The following is a 24,149-nucleotide window of genomic DNA, read 5'->3' on the forward strand; positions in this document are numbered from 1 at the left end:
GAGAAAGTATGAAGGAATTTGTACAAATTGTTTGGTTTTAATGAGCGTATTGCACCGAATACACCGAGAAAATTGCAAAAGCCCGCGTTATTTTATGGAAAAAGTTGTAAAAGTAATTTCCGATTTACGTGTGGAATTTCAAACGATCTGTATATTTTTCGTTCCAACCGGGAGACACAAGCTTTGAATAGGCATTCGAGTCGTAGATTTCAATGGAGAGTTGAGGGAAATAGGGCGAGAAAAAAAAACGCTCTGCAATTTTATGGGAAAATTGTGAGTATAATTTACGACTCATGTATTATTTATGCACTTCCAATTATGATCAAATCATGAAAACAGAGAATCCACACCAAATGCAGCAAACCCCATCCCTGTAGATCAAAAATTGAGAGAGAAAAAGCAGACGTAAGTGTAACATTTATAAATAGAGGGTAGTCTACGGTACGTGATGCGAGTTCGCATTTTATACCCCTTGACAAAAGTGCTTAGTGGGCGAAATGAAGTTTTCTCTTCAATATATTAAATTCCAATTTTACCCACAAGTATTTAACTTTTGGATTTCAGGAACTACTGTATGATTGATCAAGAAAAACAACTGAAGTCGACAGTAAAATCATTAGCCGCATTTCATTTGAATACCTTGGAAAATATTTTTACGAAGTTATTACAGAGATTATTATCAAGTATTTATAAATACAATCATGTGCACACATGTTCCATGGCAGTTTTCATTGGTTTCATGTCATTAAATTCCGGGATTTTTTTCAAAAAAGTTATCTCATTATGTAATTCCGTTAACATTGTACTTTTATTTTTATTTTCAATGACGGTGCATATTTATCATATATTATTCAAGCATGCTTTCTAAAGAGTCCGAATTTTTTATTTCCATGAAAACAGCTGGGATTAGTGTATTGAACTTGAAGCACTCTATTGACTCTCCAACAAATCTGTCCTTGATATCCTAATTTACGTAATCTAAGATAGGAATAATGATTATTTTTTCCCAATACGCGATTATATCGTCTTCATCATTGGTAGCCGGGTAATTTGCTCGATTCTTTTGTCGATTGGCTGCACGTGGAATGCAGATTTGAATGTCCATTTCCTCCATAATTTTCTTAGCCTTTGCAAAAATTCCAGAGAAAATTTTATAAGAGTCCATCCGCTTATCCTTTAGTACTTCAAAAGTTTGGTCAACTATTTTTAAGCTTGAAATACATCTACAGTCTCATTTTGCAAATATCTGCTTTAAATATAAATTGCACTCAAAACATCACTCAGAATATATAAATTTCAAATGAATTCACAATTAAAAATTAATAACTATGAACATCTTCCTTTAGTTGCCGTTTTATAATCATCCCACTTTGACACTTTTTCGAGAGCTTTGGCAACATCAAGTAAGTCGTCTCTTAAATTTACAACAGATTTATGCCTTTCTAACCATCTAGTCTCGCAGTTACCTGTCATTTGATGACCTAATATATCAACAATCGTTTTATTACGTTTACTTGATGCTTTAAAAATTCGCGGGAAGAGATGTCGAATCTTGTTCCTTTGAATCATTTTCTAGCCGAGGCTTCTTCCTTATTAGTCACCTCACCATTTTGCACATCTATGCAAATAAATTAGATCTACACGTACACAAAGAAAGAGAAATCAGTTTGATAACATAAAAAAAGAATACAACCCCAAAATGAATGCAACTGTCCAAGCTCACGTGTGATTGATGAATTACTCCAACCGTTTCAGAGAGAAAGTCTTCAACTTTAGAATGTGTCGCCAGAGGAAATCTTCAACAATTTTTGCTCGTAATTGTACAGAGCTCCAACTTCAAACAGCAGGCCAGCAAAACAGATACCTGCGCTCCACCTTTGTGCTGCTTGACCGTGCGCACGAGTGGAAACGACCGATGAATCTGTTGTCGGAGTTGCAGACTTTCAAATTCGAATCATATATCTGGCAAGCTCATCTAAGGAATATAGTGTTGCAGAAATTTTCTACAAAGAAAATAAACTCGCCTGCCGATAGTGAAACAAATTATTCGGAACATCTCAACTTCGAGAAAAACTCTTTCTGGCTGTAGGAATGTATGTACCGTAGAATGGGGTGACTTCGGCCACACGCGCTTCGCTTCACAAATTGATACTTGGTAGCACAATGGGTGACGAGCCATCATTTCATTCTCGCCTTTCCTGGCATAGGTAAGAGGAGATTGCAAGCAGAAAAAAAATTCCGTCAGTCACCGCCCAGGGGGGGGCGCGCACCCCCCGCGCCCCCTGGCTGGAGCCGCCCCTGATCCCAGCTTAGTCTACTATCAAGGGTAACCCCCAGGAAGGAGGCATTGTCGCTCCTAGGAATCATTGTACAGTCGAAAGACACTTGAAATATCTGGTAAAGGCTTATTTCTGTTTACGTAAAGGGTTAAATTGTTTTTTTCTTCATTGACAAGAAAAAAAATTATTATTACATCATTCTTGTTAGAGGGTGACAATACTGTTGGCCTTTAACACCAGGCTATCGATTGAAGAGGCTGATACCAAGACATATGTGTCATCAGCATACAATATGGGGAGTGTATTAGGTACAGAATTCAGCAGCTTTGGTATGTCATTTGTGCATATGAAGAAGAGCAGTGGGCCCAGAACAGATCCCTGAGGAACCTCACAGGAAATTGTTTTTTCGGGTGATATTTGAGTTAACCCTTCTTTATTAACACAAACACTCTGTTGTCTGTTATTTAGAAATGATTTCATTCAATTATATGGAGTACCTCTTATGCAAAGTTGCTGAAATTTCGGCAGTAACACGTGGTGATTGATACAATCAAAGGCCTTGGAGAAATTGAATAATAAAACAAAAGATTCTAGTTTATTGTCTAAGTCGGACAATATTATGTTGATGCTATGGTAGGTAGCGGTGGTAGTGGATATGGATTTTCGAAATCCATGCTGTGATGTGGATAATGGGTTGTGAGATTGCAAGTATGTTATCAGTGGAGCATAAAAAGTTGTTTGGTAAAAAAGATTTTACCAAATTGCTTCGGTATAGATATTGGTATATATGAGCTCATATGCTGTTTATTGCCTTTACCTTCATAGAGGGTATGGCTTTGGTACTTTTAAGGGGTGATGGAAATTGGCCAAGCCTTAGAGATTCATTGACTAAGAATGAAAGAGGATGTTTAATGACATCAAATGATTTTTTAATGATGGCTATTGGATTTTTGAAATACATAAGGAAATCTGTATTATGGTGGGAGCATTCCAGAAAGATTGAACATACAGAAATTAAGTGCAAAGGATGAATATGGTCTTGCATTCTAAATAGAGAGAGCCTTTTGGATCACAAAAGCAATGAGCTGTGGGTGTGGACTACATCTCACCCAAACTACTAAAGAATACAGAGAGGGTAGGAATTTTTGAACTTGTCCATTGAATATATGTATGTATCAAAAGGGGTCTGGGATTGAGGAAATCATGAATAAGGTTCTAATTATGTAACCAAAAACAAATAAAGGGGCCTATTCTGTAACAGATAGCGGCTCCGCTATCACGACGAAGATGCTATTTCTGGCGCAATATTACGCCCCCCCGATTCACTATCTCAAAATAGCGGCCCCTAAGCGGAATTTGGGGTCGCTTTATAGCATCGACAATAACGCCAGCATTTGGCTCGCGTTATTCCGATAGCGGCCCCTACCAGGGGCGGAGTTTTGTACACGTCTAATCATATTTCTCGATTCTTTGCAATAAACAAATGAGACACTCCGAAAACGCAGCAGGATACTCGGCAGCCCGGGAAGAAGTTAAAAATACGATGTGGCTTGTGTTTGGAGATTTTGCTCTTTTTCTATCGGATATTTTCTAGCCTAAGTAAATAAGCGTCAATATTCAAGGGTTACAGTCGCCGATGGAAAAATATCGCCAATTTTTGAGCTTAATATATCGGAATTTACAAGTATAATTGTCTTGAAGAGGACTTCGTCCGCTACGCACTATTCGTTCACCTACGCCTATAATGATTATACTCTTATGATTAGTGGTGACGAAATTATTTTTACCAGTACGTTCATCTTCAGCCACGGCTTGTTTACATCGTTTGCCTCATTGCTCGCCGTAATTCTATGATGTCCACAGTTAATCCACAGTTGTCCACAAGGGTAATTATTTAATTATAAAACATTTTTGTCACTTGAAATCACATTTTAGGCCATTTTAAATACATTCGTTGAGGGAAACAGCTGTTTTCTAGATTACGCGGATGTCACGGAAGGAATCATCGCGGGTGTTGTGATTGTGAACTCGTGTGACATACTTTACGGTTTCTAATACCAATTTCTCGAGCAATGATTATGGATGTGTTATCATGTTTGCATTTTGATACCATTTCCATGTTCCTTCAAACAACTTAGCGTTGATATGACTCGGACTAAATATATACTGCTGTACAGTGTAAATTTGTGATATGCCGCCGGAGGAATGATGTTGAAATGTATGCAGTTTTATGATGAATAATTCATTAAATGTTTCCTTGTTTCGAGCAATCATTGTGTTTATTAGCCCCTTTCTTCCGTTGGAAATCACGGTACGTACGTATTAGTATATATTGTCAATTGCAGCGGTGCTGTCTGTGCTGTGTTATAGAATGCTCGCAAGGGCATTTATGAAGGTCGTAGAGATATTTTAATGTTAAATCCCATTCTCTGCTGATGAGCTTGATCATAAATACTGTAAGAAATTTTCGTCGTCTGCAATGCGCGGAACTTTTCGACCGTCATTTGTATCTTGCTCTCGGAGCTCGGAGATCTTGGATTTGCAAGTAATATCATAAAACCTAAAATTGGCTTTCGCTGACCGCTAGATAACGATGAAATAATTTAAAAAAAGATATTTTAATTATTATTATGTCTAATAATTAGATATTTATAAATAACTCAATGAGTTACTCGACTTGTATTATTTGCCCTACACCAATTTTCATACCGACTACAGATTTCACGGGGGCGATATATTACGCCCCCAAAATCGGCGTAATATAACGCGATGCAATTTGCTGAATCAAAATCGATGCCATTTGAAAGAGGGAAATAGCGGCGGCGCAATAAAGCGCCCCCAAGATACAGAATAGCCCCCAAAGCCACTGAATTCAAAGACTATTAGCCTATTACATATCACATACAGCAAGTGTAGTGCTAAGAATTTTAATAGATAATTGGAAGCAAAGGGAAACAATCACATGTACAATGATCAATTCAGTTTAAAGGTCATTTTGCATGGTACACGGAATTGTGCAATCTGACGTATGTGCGAAGGCGCAATCAAAATTGCGTCGTGTAAAGCAGCGAATTGCTAGAACACATGCGAGAATGCGTGGATGCGAGACGTCAAAATAGCCCGTTCTAATTTCGTTCATGCATTCGCGCAATTCCACACCATTTTAGAAATTAATGCAGCTCTAACCTGCGCAATTCCGTGTACCGTGTAAAACGGCCTTAAGAGAGTGAAAGTCAACCCATGACATGATAGGTATATTGAGAACTCTAGAACATTTTCTAGCCTTATATACTATTTTGTAAAAGCATTTGTTTGAGTGACATGAGAAATTATCAGTGGGATATGATTGGATATAATGGTTGTGTGAACATAAGAAATATAGAAAAATTAAGAACTTAATCTTAACTCTCTGGAACTTAATTGGGCAAAGTTAGATACAATTCAGAATAGCAAATCACACAATCAAAGTTTGAAATGGATATTAATGACTGAAAATAATTGTAATTGAGGGCAAAGAGAATATAAATACTAATTCAATAATTATGTAAATAGTATGATACTTAACTGATAATTATATTACCTTTGCGAATTACTGGTATTTTCTTTTTCAATTACTTTGAATAATGTAGCTAGAACATCTTTATAATCTACACCGCCTTCAAATGCAAACTGAGCCAAAAATTTTAGGTACCTTGCCTGAAAAGAAATGCATTGTAAGAAAAATGAATACAAAATGACACCAGCTTTCCATGGAAATTTCAAAGAAAATTCAATTTGAGAGACAGTAATAAGTAATGCCATGCAGGTCTTACACTATGTATTATAATTAAAATAAGGAAAAACTAATTAACAGAGAACAATGATACCAGCAAGAGAAAATAAATTAGATAATTTAATTCATCATATAACAATGTAAATGAGAGGGTGTGACAATGAAAAATGAGACATATCTATGAAGTATAGGTATGGCAAACATACATATGGTCCCGAGGAACAAATGGGATTCGTTTTTACGAACAGCGGCAAAAAATTTGTCAATAAAACTAGTTATTCCGGCGAAAGCAGCAAAAAAATCAGTGCTTCTGACTGACGTGCATCAAAGTGTAAAATTGTAAATGATAGTGCAACTTTTGAGAGAAAAGGTTCACCTAAAAACTTACAGTGGGAATGGAGGGGAACTAGGAGTTCAGTAAAAATATTGTGGATGACACAATTCCCCTATTGACGTGCCTACTCGTAAACATTGTTGACAATACTTTATAGTTTAACATGTGAGGAAGGTCACGTGGGCTATGTCTTACACTCCTACTTAAACCCTACGTAAATGAATCACACCAAGAAAATGTAACAAGTTACTTTCACAAGAACTTTTGGAAGTAATTAAGTAGATGGAAAATTTTTTAATTGATATTATGATTGGTATAGCTTTTTACCAACACTTCTGCAAACACCCTAAATCATGAAAATTTCTGGAATGTATGGTGTAAATATTGCTTGCATTAAGGAACTTAACTGTTAGTATAATAACTATTGTTACCAATAATTGTTAGTATAAATCCAGCTCAAAAGATTACCAAAATAGCTTTTGCAATAAGGTAGTTTCCTTCATCAAAGAAAACGAAAGGTATTGATTGCGATTCATTACCCACCATTAGTGTATTCATAATTTACAAATTATTTGGTTTTAGGAGTCCCAGGTTAGACGAATGTTAATGGTAAATTTAACCTTATTTGAAAAAAGCCAGATTGGCGGCCATGCGATGCCACTCCACGTGATACCACAGGGACCCAGATGCTATATGAGTAGTCAGGAGTTTTACATCGTCTAAGATTACCAATGCATGCATTAGGCAGAGAGCTCAGGAAAACATCCCTAAATTATCACCTATTAAAATTGCCTATGGTCAGAAAGTTTCCTTCGTTTGATAGGGTATTAATAATCCTTATTTAACCCAAGCACTACCTGCTAGCAGAGTATGCTGCTCCCTGCTAGCAGCCTGCATCGTAGCGGCACACATCGCACCGAGGTGGCCTCATACGGCAGCAGGTGGAACCAGAATGTCGTCACATGGGCTTTTCCCAGCATTCATACTAAGCCGTCACATTTTCACACGCCTGACTTAACTTCATTCTTCATTTAATCGCGAAAAATAGATATACATAGTCATTTAAAAATCTAAAAGCATGAAAAACGTACTCCAGGAGTAATGATCTTACGATTTAGGTAATTGAAAAAAAATAGGAAACCACCCTATTACCAAGCAATTTGATGTTTGGGAGACATCAAGAACATTAACCAGTGAAAAACCTGAGAAACTTTTCTGAACCTGATATGCCAGGAAAACCTAAGATCTGTCATTACACAAGGAATAGAAACAAATTTAACTTAGCATACTACAGGTTATCCACACCTTTTAATAGCTACAAGAGCATAGGGATGAGAATCTATAATAAATTCCCATGTAGTATGGTAGATATCCTTGCAGATAATTTCAAGAATAAAATGTTCGATTGGCTTGTTGTAAGACCCTTTTATTCCTTGCAGGAATTTTTTGAAACAAAAATAAAGAGGTGCAACAATCGGGGTTAATGGGTTATGTTCTGTGCTCATAAAATGAAACACAATGCATAGATTGATCCTTTTTTATACTTAATCTGTGTGCTAACCAAATTTTAAACCATGAATTCACTACACCTAATTAGTAATTACATACTGATTTGATCATGGGATTGCTTGTTTTTTTTAAGTGCTGTCAATGTGTAAAGGAATATGTAAAAAGGAATTGTATATGAATATGTGTAATGTTCTTGGTTTCAACTTGCATATAGCTACAATGCATACTTTTATAATATCTGTAAATGACATTGTCTATTGCTGTGAAGGCTGAATGACAATAAAATCATTATTATTATTATCATCATACAGACCTTTATTTTCATTTGGAGAGAAATACATTCATGCGTCAGCGGAGAACTGGCTACATCACTACCGTTCGTCATCATAATTTTACAAAAGACCTGAAAAAGCACAACGCTACAATAGAGCATAAATTAAAGAAAAACTCAACAACTTCTCACTGAGACAAGTAATATCCAACTGTATTTCATTGTAGGTATTTATAAATGCAAAAATCTGGGAAATGATTTCGTGCCTATAAAGACACACCACTTTTTAAAGAATTGATTCTAAGAATGCATAGTTGGGTGTATGCATATTTAAATTCACTGAATGCATGAGTTAAAATACCTTGACAAGTATTTATTTTCAACGTATATTCCCCACTAATATCTGTACATGGATAAATAAAATTCAGAATTAAGTTTTTTTCTTGTTAAGGCTTCCTAATGAAAGCTCTCCACAAAATTTCAGTATAATTAAACTTACTTCATCACTCAGCGCATCAGACAGGACATCTTTAAAATATGAGCCTAAGTATAATGATATGTAGCCCAAGCAGTAAATGGCACAGTACGCTCTAAGCTGTTCAGATGAAGTAATACATTCAACAAGTTCCTAGAAAAAAAATAAGAGATGGCTATAATTAATTCTTATATTTTTTAAGCATTATACACGTTATAAATGCAGGAGGTTGTGGTATTTTAATATTTCTCAAAACTTCAATTTCAACCTTTTAAAACATACAATGGAAGTAGAATCAATAAGCTGAAAGCATCAGGTTGAAAGGTTAGCATTTAAAGATTGCTCAAGAAAACTATTTCAATAATAATAATTTTTTCCAATTAACAAAAGAGTATATTTTTCGATGGGATAAAAAAGGTTAGTGCCCTTTTAGCCTAGAGACGAAAGTGTAGCCACAGCAAACTTAATGACATGGAATCATTTCCCATGGGAAATTAAATAACCTACCTTAACCACAGACTGAAAGTAATCACACAACTCCTCTCTCTTCGTTTCAGAAATCAAGAGGCTCTTAATGCACCATTTGGATAATTCAGTATCTGATTTAAAGCATGAGTCTTGACACATTAATATTAGTTCATTCATTATATCTGGATACTTGCTCACTGCAATGATAATGCAATAAATAAAATTACTGAACTAGAAACACAGAATTCAGAGGAGCAGAAAACTCCCGAAAACTCACTCTTGATAACAAGCACTCAAAATTTATAATTCTGTTTTAAATGAACAGTAACGCCAAATTAGGAAATAACACTAAAAAAACGTCACTGTAACCAACTATATTAGAACAAGCCACTATCATTTGCTTTCTCAGCCATGTTATCATATTTTAGGACTCATGACCATTCAGGAGACTTCAGTTCAAATACCTCTCCATACTAACAATGAACTGAAAAGTGATACAATAATGGTGATACATAAGGCTTGGAATGCCACTATTTCCACAAAAAAATACATTTAAAAAATTTTTCAAGCACCATCCTCTAGTCAATTTGGGAGAATATGCCTTGCATCAAGAAGTCAAGATGAATGAACAAGTTAATGTAAATGGGTGATATGAAAAAATAAGTTTCGGGAATACAATGGTCTGTGACGAGATAATCACCATTAGAAGGATAATCTGGAAAAAACAAACCTGCAGCTTTATCACTTTGAACTTCAAATTACTAAATTTTACTTTTTAGTACAGTGCGGGATGATTTCTCTACGAAAGAGGAATTGCATATTTGGATTGAATAGTAAACTCACATGTATTGCAATGAACTAGGAGCACCACCTTAGCAGGAGTGCAAAAATAGTATTCTCTTATTTTAATAGTCTCAGGAGTAGGAAAATGCTCAACTATGGACTAAGTGCCATTAAATAGGGTAGTTTCCTTCATCAAAGAAAACGAAAGGCATTAATTGCGATTAGTTACCCACCATTAATGTATGTATTCATAATATACAAATTATTTAGTTTTAGAAATACCGGTTTAGACGAATGGCAATGGTCAATTTTTATCCTCATTTGAAAAAGGCCAGATTGCCGCCCATGCGATACCACTCCACGCGACGTCACAGGGACCTAGTTTCTATACGAGTAGATAGGAGTTTTACATTGTCTGAGATTACCAATGCATGCATGAGGCATAGGGCTCAGGGAAACATGTCTTAATAATCACTTATTAAAACTAGCTAAGGTTGGAAAGTTTTCTTCGTTTGATAAGGTATTAATAATCCTTATTTAAGCCAAGCGCTACCAGCTAGCAGGGTACTCTGCCACCTGCTAGCATCCTGCGTTGTATCAGCGCTCAAAGTCTTGACCCAAGGTCACGTCACTTGCGGCAGCGGGAACCAGAATAACGTCACACGGAGTTTTCCCGGCATTCATACTTAGCCGTCGCATTTTCGTGCACTTGAAAATTTTCACTTTTCATTTAATCACGAAAAATAGATATCGTCATTTAAAAATCTAAAAACGTGAAATACCGTATATCTCCGAATATAGTCCCCCCCCCCCAATTTTGAGACCTCAGTTTTGGGAAAAATTTTAAAATGTAAAGGAAGGCAATTTTTCTGTGGTTAGCAAGTTAAGATTCTAGATTCGATAAAAACTATTATTTTCTGTGAAGATTAAGAACAAATCTGTTCACATATTTTCCATCACAACAAAATAACTATACCTAAAACATGTTGTGATCCATTGCATGTATCAGTAATTTATAGTTCCTTAACCAGATGTAATGAAGAAATGAGAAATTTTTTTAAGTATCCAAGGCTATTGTATTTTTTAAACCTTCACAAATTATTAATATTTTTGATTTCCAAATGACTACAGACAATGTCAATATATAAGCTTTAACTTAAAGCCCATAAACAGTATTGCATTTGGCCCTGAAACTTCCTTAGATCCAGCTTGTAACACACCCATCAAGTCATCACAAATCCAAGTGACCTGAAGAATTTAGGAAATCTAAATAAAATTGTGTTAAATAAATTATAAATATTATAAAAATATTGCTATCAAATGCATGCTAAGCAAAACAATTAAACTACAGGACTTACAAATATCAAAGTAATAAAATTAAGAAATAAACTTTTTCCAACAAACATTAAAACTGAAAAAAATTATATCAATTTTCAATGCCTCGTCGCGAATCATTGCATAAGTTACACAAAGAGCTTCTGCTCTGCATTTGCGCACAAATTCGACGATATTTTCCTCTAATTCTTTGCATCTGCCGCATCGAGACCCCCGAAATGACTTCCGCGATGTATTAGCGCTTTGCTAGCGCTGTAAATACTATGATTTACGGCGTATTCTGCAACGGCTATTTTTAAATTGGCATCGAAACTCCGTCTTTGAAGGCCTCTAATCTGCGGCAGGATTGATCCTCATCTTTCTACTTGGTCCATCACATCACTGTTGAACGTAAAATTATTTTTAATAAAGAAAATATCGCGGAAATAATTGCGAAACGTTATGCGACGTAATTTAGCGATCCTATTTACCCTGACGAATTGAAGATATTCATCAATAAATTGATTACACTTTCGATGCTGAGTCGCTGTATTTCGATCAAATGCAGTAATGCCGGCGCTTCTGGTTTAAAGTCGTCGATTATTGCGCCTTTTCAGAAACAAATGCATCACCTATTGCGCATTCTTGTTCTGTGAAGGCGGTAAAGGCATTTGTTGTAAACACGAACCGCACGGACGTATAGTAGGTACGGACGCAATGAAATGCTAAATCGTCACGAAAGGTTCACTTTATCTGTTTATTTTTCGCAATTATTTAAATCGTGTAGTTATTAAATGAGCGACGGGTACATATACTATTGATTCAATTCTAGTGTTCGATTAATGTAATGATAGTGTGTGTTTAGTTTTCATTTTAATTATTTACTGTTTTGCGTCATTAAGTGATCAGTGACGATTGAATTATTCTAACAATACTTTTCCAAGAAAAATTAGCGGCTACCCGATGGATTCCGTGAAAACGCAAATTCGATATGCTATTTGAATCGGAATAATCGTATCTGTACAACATTTGTGGTAAAAATTGTCTTAATTTCCGGTAAAACGTGGCAGTATTTACTAATATCTCCGATTATAATCCTCATAAATATACTCAAATAGAAAGACTACGAGAACATTAGCCATTATGCCGTTATTTATTACTTTATGGTCACCTTTAGTATGCTAAATTGGATTACACTCGATTATAGTCCCCCCCCCTTACTTTTCCGCGGCCATTTTTGGAAAAAAAGGGGGGACTATATTCGGAGATATACGGTACGTGCTCCAGGAGTAATAATCTTTCGATCTAGGCAATAAATAAATAATAGTAAACCACCCTATAATCAGCCAACAACTCCTCTCGCCTATAGGTTCTCTCTCCCTTATATATATGGTTCTAATTGCTCTTTAACCCATTCAATGCGGATGTCATTCATGAATTACACGGCCTCGGGTCCTTTATCATGCATTATAATGGTACCTCGCTCAGCCCTTTCGGTTTGAGCCACCACGCCGCTTTTCAGTTGCTTCCTAGCTTCTGTCTAGTGTGCTCCATTTCTGGTTACGCCAATTTTTCTTTTTTATACGGATTTTTGAATTTTGTTGTGTATTTTACGAGACTTTTGGTGAATAAGTTTTTATTTTAGAGTGCTTTAGTCTTTTATGTTTAGAATTAATGTCTTCTTGAAGAATTTTTACTTCTGTTCAGAAAATTATGGTTTTAAAAATCTTTATTGTGGTTATATTGGGATAGCCAGTAAGTTTTTCAGCATACCGATATTTCGAGAATCTATTGCAAGGGATTGTTTCCTCGGGATTTTACAAGCATTACATTTTGCAAGAAATCGCAATGAAAAGGAACCGGCGAACCGGCTTGCAAAGAGAGAGATGCTTTACAGCGACATACAGCCATGGCACCTAGTTATCGTCTTTATAAAATAAGACCTCTTTTAGACAGTTTCAAGGAGACGATGGAATGGCTTCGGGGACAATGAATTGGGCGGACAGGGACATGGTGATAAAGTCATAAAAAGTTGTTGGAAATTTTTGAAAATCGTGGCTTCAGTGTTTTCATGAACAATAATTACAACAGCGTAGCATTGACTAGGGACCTTCTTTGTCAAAAAATCTTTTGTACTGGTACATTGAGACCAAATAGGAGGGACAATCCAAAAGAGATATTTGGTCACAAATTACCGAAAGGAGAGGTTTTTTCTCTGTGGAGTGAGCAGGGAACATGTGTTTTCCACTGGAAAGACAAGCGGGACATATCAATGATCTCTTAGGAATTTGGAAGTGACCTAGAGGCAACCACTAGACAAGGCAAACCAGAGGCTGTGGTTGCTTATAATAAATTCATGGGTGGAGTTGATCATTGCGACCAGTTCCTTTTCGAAAAGTAAGGTAATATATGGAAGGCGAATATTTTTCGAAATTTAAAATGTTTTGATGCTTTAACTTCCAAATTACCATATAAATAAATAAAAATGCCATGTTTAAGGGAAGAGGGCAAAATGTGATGCATGTGTATAAAGCTAAGTACATTGGCCTCAGAAAACATAGAATTGGAAAGATTTTGGAATTTCCTATGGTAAGCGCTGAGACAAGGAACTATGGGGATGCCGGGATTGGGAGTAGGTAGGGATGCCGAGGGGCGAACGAGAAGGTATCAGAGGAAAGCACTTCTGTGGAGAGAGGACAATGGTGCGTCGCACTTACCTATCCATAAAAATATAATGACCAAGGAGGGGGTAGGATCCTAAGGACAACTGCAAGCTTATGAATGTCGGGAGGAAAGACTACGCAGTAAATGGCCCTTTGGGATAAAAGGCTGAAAATATAAGTAACAACACGTCCTAGTGTGAAGGAATTGAAATACCGGTCATCAAATGCAAAATATATTTCCGACAGCAGGGTTACAGCGGTAAAAAAACGTAAACATTTTGTCAGCAATACTATTCATCCTGTAAAAAATTTATAAAAACGACCAACGAGCCAGAGCAGAAAACACAACCCTATTATCATTTTTAAATAGAACTAGACAAAAATGTTACAAAAAAGAGAGGAGTCAAAGATATGTTATAGATATAAAATAAATATATTTATAAATATGATACCGATAACTATTAATCTCTTGCTTATTCCATACACAATGCAGTAAAAGCAAATAAAGTCCAATTACCAAAATTACCAGACACCAAAAAATTATATTTTCACAGAAGATTACGGAGAATTTTAGCAGCTAAATAAAAAGAAATGCTGGTTGCATAACGATGGATTTTCAGCTGAGCTGATGTCATTCATGAAAGTCATTTTTTTTTTTCACGAAAAATAAGGTAAAACGTACTAATTGATATTTTTAAATGGTTTATGGTTACTCAAAAAACAATTACAGATATGAGAATGCAAAAATTTGAATTCTGACAAGGAGAAAGAAATTTGCATACAGACCCGCATTGAATGGGTTAAGTCACAGCTGGCAAATCAACCTCAAAAGCCAACTCAAATTCAGACCAGGAAGTTAACTTGGATTTACTCAAATGAAAATAATAGAGAACTGTATCTTTCAGAAGCTATGACAAAACTCTTGATAACTGAACCCCTGATATTCCGCAGTCTTCCCTCAATTCTAGAAATCTAATGAGAAAATTTCCAACTCTAAACACCTGACCCCCCAGAACTTTGAATAACAGCATCTTATTATGATTATCCATTAAATATCGAGTCTATCTTGGGGACACATAGAACAGAATATTCTCCTCTTCTGCCCCTGAGTTTCCAGCTATCTTGGCCATTTCTTTTCTCAAATGGATGTTTGGATGGTCCTTCAACCATGACAAATTTCCAGTTTAAAGCAAAATTCCTCTCTAACAACTAAGCCACTAATCCACTTTCATGAAAGGTGTTAACCCTGCTTATCTAAGCTTCCCATTATCATAAACTCTGCATAAGATATACCTATGTACTAGGTACTTTTAAAGCAGCATATGCTTTGCTATGCAGCATATCAATCACTAGTAAAACTTTCTCCTACAAAAACAGGTCTTCAACCAAGTATTGTAGGTTGGAAGTGCTGGGAAATATTTAATACATAGAGGCAGAATGATAAGTTAGACTTTGAATGTTGTAAATGATCGAAAAGAAAAATGAAATAAAAGTAATTACTTGAAAAAAATCACTCACATAATTCTTTATCTTCTGACTGCAGATGTGTCAGAATTTTGAGGACTGTAATTTTCAATGTTCTACTCCCAGATAGTCGAAGCCAATTGATAAATATTCTCATTATTTCACGATCATGGATTCTAGATAAGCATGAGGCACTCAGTACCTGGAACAAATAGTTTTAAAAAATACTAAGAAAATATGGTGGCACATGCTATGCATTAAGCACAGGGATTAAGGTAACACTTTCTCAGAAGAATCCATCTAATTATAGATCAGATAGAACATGAAGCATCCAATATACAAAGGAGAACATTTTTGCAGATATTTTAATTCTTTCACGATTACTAGACTGAATAAATACATAGCACGAGAGACAGTCAAACATTTGCCTCAATACTATGTCAGATATGAATAATTTATTAGGTACACATATATAAACCCCAATCACTTTTCAATATCCTCATACCCACTACCAAAATGTCAGTCACCGATTGCCTCTAAAATATGGTGAGCATGGAATGTGCTCAAAGGCATCCTTTGTTCCTGTAACATTATTTACTGGCTGAAAGACTTACAGAAGAAATTCAAATAAGCCACAACCAAAACTTTTAACACAAGTGTCTTACGATACATGTTTTGTAATAAGGTTAGGTGAAGCACTATATTGTAATAAGGACATGATGCACTTACCTCAAGCATTTTAAAAACATTCTCAAGTGGAAATTCTTCAAGATTTAATTCATCGATCAAATCTGTTTCTCCGCTCAAACTTTCATCAACATATGACAAAAATATCTGTAATAAACATATTTTGGAAAATTGTACATAAGAACATGAGACTGCATTGTTATATAAGCTAAAACAATACACAAATCGCTGTATGAAACAGTAAACTACAAATCCAATGATGAGAAATAAAGCCATGGAACAAGGATGAAACAAAAAAGGCAAATCCAGAAAACTAATGCAAAAATAAAAACATATTTTAGCACGAATATGAAAAATGACTCCACAGACCTCACTGCCACACGATGAGATATTATGGACTGGGACAACCAAAAAAATGAATGAGAACACGCAAAGTAGCAAAGACAAAAAGGTGGGCAAGTTTTCAAACAACAGAAAATATAATATTTAAGCATGGAAGAATTCATGGGAATGGACATTGCTTATTATAGAACATACACTCAGGTAGCCCAAAAGTAACTTTTAAAAGTAGGATTAGCAGCTGAATTCTAATTTTCTGGAGCAGTTTCATTGGTTAAAAAAATTTTTTTTTAAAATCAGCTTCATTGTTTTGGTCTTCCTGAACCATTTGGTTTAATTTACTTCAAAAGTCTCTTGGAGTATTTGGGATATATCTACTCAAAAGAAAATAATTAATCCACAACAAACTTCATTCTTTGCCTTACATGGCGTATTTTCTTTTATTTCAAAATATTAAGTACATACATATAAATTGAATAAAAAGATAAGTCGTGAATCACTCCTTCCAGTGCTGAATAGTGGATTTGACAATGTTCTTAACACTTCAACATACCTCACGGAGATTTTAACCCTTTCACGCCAAACAGATGGAGTGGGTGGAGTGGAGAACAGGTGGAGCAGATGGGCATTTTCATATGAATAAGACCTAACATCGGGTATAGCTGTCATGGATTTTTCAACGCAAACAATTGACGCGAGGGAAGGGAAGTGACTGCTGAGGTAGCAATTGTGGATTGCCTTCAGGTCCGATCTGTGACCTTAAGGCCACTTCTCAATAATTAAGCCCAAACCTCCCACTCATTTATGATCATCCTCACCGCAGGTGTCCAATGCGAAGAGGCTATACTGTCAATGGTTCTTACAATGATATATTTTGTTGCAGACTGCAATCTTTTCATACTTTGAAATTAATTCTTTGTTTTTTTCTGTGTATAAGCAATTTTTAAAAGAAATTTTAGCGTTAAAAATAACAAACTTGTGGACTTATAGTCTTTTAGTACCTTGTGTTCACCAACTTTGTTGTTATCAATGCTAAAAATCCATTTAAAATTCCACAATGCTTAAATATATGTTAGTAATTCTTATAGAAAAGAAAATTATTGAAAATCAAATGCAATAATTGGCTGAAAAAACCACTGGTAACGCAAAATGCTGACCGTGGATTCGTGCTAAGATAGGGTTAGAGGATCTAGTCCAGTGGCTGGGGTATGGGACGGGCATCCCATTGAGTTGGGTCCAAAATCTGAGGGACGAAAATGCCAGGGTAACTCCACCCAGGGAGGTTTCAAATATGTATGTATACTTTTGCTACTCATAGCATGAAAAACGTTTTCCTATTGTAGGCGGTGGCAGGAAAGGGTTAGTCTGTCAAATGTCTTTCCTACAATCAAATTAATAGAGAAATAAGTTTTAGTTTCACCTCTCGTACGAAGATTCCTTGGCTCCTTTTTTTCCCTATCTATCCTAATCAAAACATTTACAAATGGCAAAATGTTTTATCAAAGCCCTAGACACTGTTTCATACAATATGTACGTACTATTTTTTTAATTCTGTCATACTTATTTTTCTTGCATCTTATCAACTAGATGAAATTAAATACATTAAAATAGAATAATCCTGGCATTTTTGCATATGATTTCATGATTTATAAAGATCATGGTAAATATCAAAACTCTCGTATGGAAAGTCTTCAAATTGGATTTATCCAAACACGGATAATCAGGAGTTTACTGTAAGTCAAATATGAACGTATAAATAGTACTTGTGAATATTAAAATAAGAACAGATCAACCTTATATCATTGATCCATTTCCACTAACCTTAAATGATACCTTGTCAAACAACCAATCTGATGATAACTCAAAAATCCACATGAACTCATTAGCACACTTTCTAATGTCCTGGAAGGATTCCTATGCATGAAAAGAAATACAATTTGACTATATTAGAATCATAAACTAATGACAAACATCTAAGTTCATAAAGTATGTCATCAAAAGTGTTATTTACTTTCGGTGAGCCACTACTTGAGCCAGAGCACAAAGCATGTCAAAATCAAACGTCTTACAATTTTACATTGTGTGGACAGTCATATTCTATTGCATGTATGTCCTACGCTTGAAATCTGCATCTAGGTCAGAGAAGAAGCATTACTGCAAGTTCTTGGAAGATTCGAATCATAACCCAGGTGGCGGTTGTGTCCCTGCCTTTCGAACTGCAATTAGCGGCAATTATGAAATTTTCATCCTTTTGTATACATTTGAAATGCTTTCCAGCTCTCTCCCATGCAGCTGGAGAAGAGTATACCATATTTTGCTTTCGTTTGCAATTTTTCCACATGCATGTCAGTCACGACGAAGGAAGTAAGCGAGAAGTCGAGAAAGATATCAAGAGGAGAGAAGCGTCGCCATTCAAATAGCTGCTAGGGAATATCATATACCAGAGTGTGCCCCTGCTGTTTTATCGGAGTTGGAAGAAGATCAGTCCGGAAGTGATTCAGAAACATCAGTTCATCATCATCTGTCAAATCCATCGTCATCTGGATGTGATGGAAGCGGATCTTCCCGTTCCGAAGTCCAAGATAGTGAATCTGATGGCGACTCCAGTGATGATAGTTCTGGCAGCGACTCCTGTTCATAAGTGCTTTTCTTCTTTTTTTATGATTTTCCTATTTCAATAATATATTTTCTTATTTATACGTTATAACATGAGATAATTATTAACTATGATGGCTCTGGTTTTTTCTGATCCAGCCATCTTAGAATATGGATTTTATAGAATTTTTTATTTGTATGTATTTTATTTTATTAAATAATTATGTATTGACTATGAAGACTTACAAAATGTAAGAGTATGAAATGAATAAATGAAAAACGCACAATATGATATTAATGCTGATATTATTATTTCTTTTATTTTTACAAAAAAAAAAGAATCAACCGAACCACGCAAAATTGCTCGAGATGGAACCAAGTGGTTTAAGATTTCAACTGATCACATCCCAGTAGAGAGAGTCTCAAGGTAAAATATTCTGTATTTAGCACCAGGTCCATCACTTTATGCCAAAATAAATTTACAAGAACCATCAGTAATGAGTGCCCTTTGCTCGTTGATGAGTGATACCCTCTTAGACAGCATTATAAAATCTACTGTGGTGCAAATTTATTGCATTGATACGAGCAAAAGTCATCTTGGGACCAAGTCATTTGTCTGTAAAACACTGCAGGGACGAAACGTGGGGTTCAAAAATATTCTCTAGCACAATGCCTAGAGATCAATTTTTGTGCATGATGAACCATATATGCTTCGATTTGAAAGTGACTCATAGTCAAGCACTGAGGACAGATAAATTTTGTTTGGTTTCTGAAATTTTGTTCCTGAAGACAACCATTTTGTCAATTATTCTCGAGCCATCTACAATCAAGGTGAAAGCGTAAAAGCTGATAAACGGCTCTATCTAATGAAATGCAGGTACCCTTATACAGAGAATATGCCAAAAAAAATTAGACAAATTTGGAATCAAGTACTGGGTTTTGACAGATGTTAAATCAAAATACTGCCTAAATGCATTTCCATATAGTGGTATAGGTGAAGATAGGCAGTCAAATTAAGCATTGGGGAAATACATAGATATACTTGATTAACCCAAACATACAAGAATTCTAGAATAAATGTAACTTGTAACAATTTCCGTATTTCTCCGAATATAGTCCCCCCCCTAATTTTGAGGCTTCAGTTTCGGGAAAAGTTAAAAAAAATACATTTGAATTTTGTCCCTCCCTTTACTCTTACCACAGGCATTTTTGGAAAAAAAAGGGGCACTATATTAAGATATACAGTGCAACCTCGATATAACGACACCCCACGGTGCACTAATAAACACTCGCTATAGCGAATTGTCGCTTTACCGGAGGTGGAGCAAATAATAGCCAATATACCTGTTGCGAACAGTTATACAGGAACAGGAGTGGTGTGGCGACAGATAAATTTCTATCCGATAAACGTAAGTATAAATCCAGACGAAAGGTGATGTTTTTTGCATCACTAAATTTCCTTACTCGAACAACGACTAACTATTCAAACCATTTATAAGCGCTGCACTGAATAGAAATCATGGAAAGCATTGTTTCATCAATCATTATGCTAATGCACAACCGACGAAGTCATTTTTCTATGCACTTAATTAGTTCATTTACGTGATCCAGGCACGCCGACTTACAAAAAATATTGGGGGGGGCCCGAACCGGGGATCTTTTCCCGGAAATTTTATAAGTAGTGAATTGTAAGTCTTTTATAAGAGTCATATGATCAAAGTTAGAACCCTGATAACTCTAATCTCGATATCTGGACACTCCGGGGAAAATCGACAAGCCTGACACTTTTTTCCTCACACCCCTAACGAATTATTGGGGGGGCTCGGGCCCCCTCAAGCCCCATGGAGTCGGCGCCACTGACGTGATCATTCTATTATTTTGGTATTTTCCACTGAAAATTCAAAAATTAACTGACAAAACAGTATCGCGGTTATTTAATGCCTCAAAGGTTTCCATTGGTGTATGTTTATTGTTTCTGTACGTTAACCGGCAGTGAAGTGAAATAACGCATTACATTTGTTTCTACAGGCGAAAACGGTGGAAGGTTGTATAACGTTCCCGCCTTGGAAGACTTTTTCTATCAGATAATGTAATATCTTCATCATCTACGGTAAAAAGTTTGCTAAGCTTGAAAAATGACGTGATTAAAATTACCGTTGTTGAAAAAAAGTTTCTTTTTGAGTGTTACGCTCGCGACGTATTTGACCCGAATAGTTCACCCTTGTAAATCCGCAACGGAGAATAAATACGTCCATCCGGACAATTCACGCTGAGTATCATTGCTTCGTACATCCTACATCATCGCTAAGGCGCACTACCTACCTTTAGAGGCATCATTGCAAGAAATACCTCATACTGCAAGGGTTTTGTCGGGGAGTTGTATGTAAAAAAAAGTTCCGTTTCGTCTATGTTATATGACGCGGGGAATACTTCTAAAGATACTTATGATCGGGGTCCTCTCTTCCACGACTTCAGGTTTACACCGCAGGCATCACCAGGGGAGTTGTGAGGGGAGATAACGCTTTGGTGCTTCGCATTAGTATAATCAACCTTCCGCATTCTTAAAATTCTCGATTCGCAATCTATCCCTAAAATACTCCGCTTCAGGCTTGGGCGTAGCCCCTTTCTCAGAAGTTCCCGCAGATTTGAATGGGCAAAACCACCCGAACAAAGCTCCTTATAACTCTTCATCGTCTGCATTCCTTGGGCGCTTTTGTTTTTTTTTTTTTTAATTTTGCAGAGCGAATAGGAAGATAAATTAATTTCGACACTCATATTACTCCTTTATTTTTATTTTCTCGCTTAGACGTGTTTGGTGTTTTTTTGGCCATGGTGACTGCCATCAAATGCTTTCTATTCACGCAACTCACGGACGTGCGGGTATGCTGCCGACTGCTTTCTGCTGCCCGAGGAACAAAAGAAGATTAAGCATTCGCGAATGCTAATGCCACAATATTTTCACCAAAATTAACTACTTATTTATCGAACGACAGTTTACCACATAAATTTGAGACTGAGCACTCCATTAACTTCATTTCTAACAGATCGCTAGCAATTACAGATGTTAAGGAGTCTTGATGAAAGTCTTCCGGCGGTGAAACCCTCGCTATGGCGAGAGCCAACACCAAAAGGGTCTCGTAAAAACGAATTTTTTAACACGCTTATTGTAGGGTCAATTGACGGTGCATCGGCTATCTCTCGTTATAGCGGGAGTGTCGCTATAGCCCGTACTCGCTTTAACGAGGTTCCACTGTATACAGTATTTTCCAATGATCCAGATAGCAGAAAATTTGGAAAAATGGAAAATTTCTCTTGTAGGGACGATCAGAAAAAACGCGTGACTTAACTCCTTTGATTCACATGAATTTTGTAATTCATTCACGTGTTCAAAAATATCTTTGGCAATACTCTTATGCAATATCCGGCAAAAAAGGACAAGAATGTACTTTTACTCAGCAACATGCACTCAGACAACACTCTTTCCTAAACAAATAAAAGAAAACCAGAGGCCATCCCATTACTTAGTAAAAAACAAAGTGGGAGTAGACATGATGGATAGCATGTATCAATTTATTTACAAGTCTTCAAATCCAACAGCCACATCCTCACGGGCACAAAACAGAAAAAATGTGCCAAATAAATTGTCCAATGTATGCCTTCAATGCAAAAAACTGTTTTGAGGAAAAAGTGCTGAAAAATTAGTATGCCTGAGATGTGAAACAAAGTACATAATATTTTTTTTTTGTGTAAATTTTGTAAACCCACTGTGCCTATTGCTAAAATATTGAACACGACTTTTGTATAGAGTGCAAGTATTTTCATGATTAGATTTGAGTTGACTACTAAATATAGTTTAATTAATTCAATTCATTGATTTAAAAATAATAATTTTTATTAATTTTGACACTGGAAATAATATTAAAAAAAGTGTTTATGATGAGTTGATTTCACAATTTATATGATAAAATTGAATATTGGATGAAAATTAGTCGTTGTGCACCAAAAAACATTTTAAGGTCAAATGACCCCAAGCCACCCTTCTAGGTAGCGTGAAACTCTCATCCTCCAGGTGTTAATATGTATTACCACTGAAAGACAGCTGCCAGAAGGAAGATGAGTGAAGGACCCTGGGCACCCTAAAATAATGGGACCAGGGATTGGGTGCTCTGAGCTGAGAGTAGCATCCATTATTCCATTGGAGAAGCAATCCCACCACCAGTGTGTCACAACACCAAAAATCCACAGCCATCGTCGAATCAATTGAGCTTATCAAGCCTACACACTGGCTGTAATGTGTCGCATAATAAACTTATTTGGTCAATATTTAAGGTTCAGGTTATTTGATCACTACAAGCACGTCCAAACTCAACTCTTAATACATAATAGGTATCAAGTGGCTTATGTCTCCAATATGCTGAGAGGTATTCAAACTAGGTAATACCTTCCTTGCCTCTGTAATAGGAAGAATGGTTGGAATGATCCAAGAAGGATGATAAATTACAAAGTACACAGCAGTTCTCCCCCATCTGCACAGAAATCAGTGCTGCGGTGATGGGATTCAGTGTATGGTGATAACGCAAGGTCAAACTTATATGTGATGACATCAGTATTCAGGTGGGACTATCACTTCCTTCTTTACAGTCGAAGCACTTCCAGTCAACTCCCCATTGATTGGGCCAACGTGTTCCTACTCCAAACTTTACTCCAGCTACTTTTTCCCAACCAACCTTATGCTCCTCTTACCAAATATGCTTTCAAAGGATTGCCAACTGATGATAAGTTCAATGTTAATCTGACATGCTGTTAATCATGTAGTCACTTAGGAGAAGAAAATAACCCCAGACAAGGTTAGATATGAGAACTCCTATAGTTTCATCATATCTTTAAAATAAAAAAAGAGAGATTTAGAAACTTATTTTACCAAAATTTGATCTATATCTTCCTGGGATTCATGAGTCAAAACACGAATAACAGCATCTACTTCTGGTCCATCTTCAGAAAGCTTCCTCACAAGAGCCTCAATACTCAAAGTACCAGCTTTGAGGGGCATGGGAAGATGAAGACTTAATGCTGAAATTTTCATCAGAGTTGTCTTCTTGCTTTCTGTAATAACAGCACCTTCTCTTCTCTCTTTCATGTCTTTGATTATATCTAGCAAATGTTTACAACATCTGAAATTGCACAGATATGAGAAAA

General features: G+C 36.1%; 1 protein-coding gene across 5 annotated transcripts in view; it reads right to left on the reverse strand.

Moving 5' to 3' along the window:
• LOC124163764 (sister chromatid cohesion protein PDS5 homolog B-like) overlaps positions 1-24,149 on the reverse strand; it is a 64,234-nt gene that overhangs the window by 12,705 nt on the left and 27,380 nt on the right. For all 5 annotated transcript variants that reach the window (XM_046540851.1, XM_046540864.1, XM_046540858.1 and 2 more), the window contains 8 exons: positions 23,875-24,124; positions 18,180-18,272; positions 16,062-16,166; positions 15,387-15,534; positions 9,148-9,305; positions 8,665-8,793; positions 8,208-8,297; positions 5,860-5,975 (listed from right to left, as the gene is read on the reverse strand). In XM_046540851.1, the coding sequence (XP_046396807.1) occupies positions 5,860-5,975; positions 8,208-8,297; positions 8,665-8,793; positions 9,148-9,305; positions 15,387-15,534; positions 16,062-16,166; positions 18,180-18,272; positions 23,875-24,124 (1,089 nt within the window). The remainder of the gene's footprint in view (positions 1-5,859; positions 5,976-8,207; positions 8,298-8,664; positions 8,794-9,147; positions 9,306-15,386; positions 15,535-16,061; positions 16,167-18,179; positions 18,273-23,874; positions 24,125-24,149) is intronic.

The sequence above is a fragment of the Ischnura elegans genome, chromosome 1, assembly GCF_921293095.1.
Source record: "Ischnura elegans chromosome 1, ioIscEleg1.1, whole genome shotgun sequence".
In the NCBI taxonomy this organism is placed as follows: domain Eukaryota; kingdom Metazoa; phylum Arthropoda; class Insecta; order Odonata; family Coenagrionidae; genus Ischnura; species Ischnura elegans.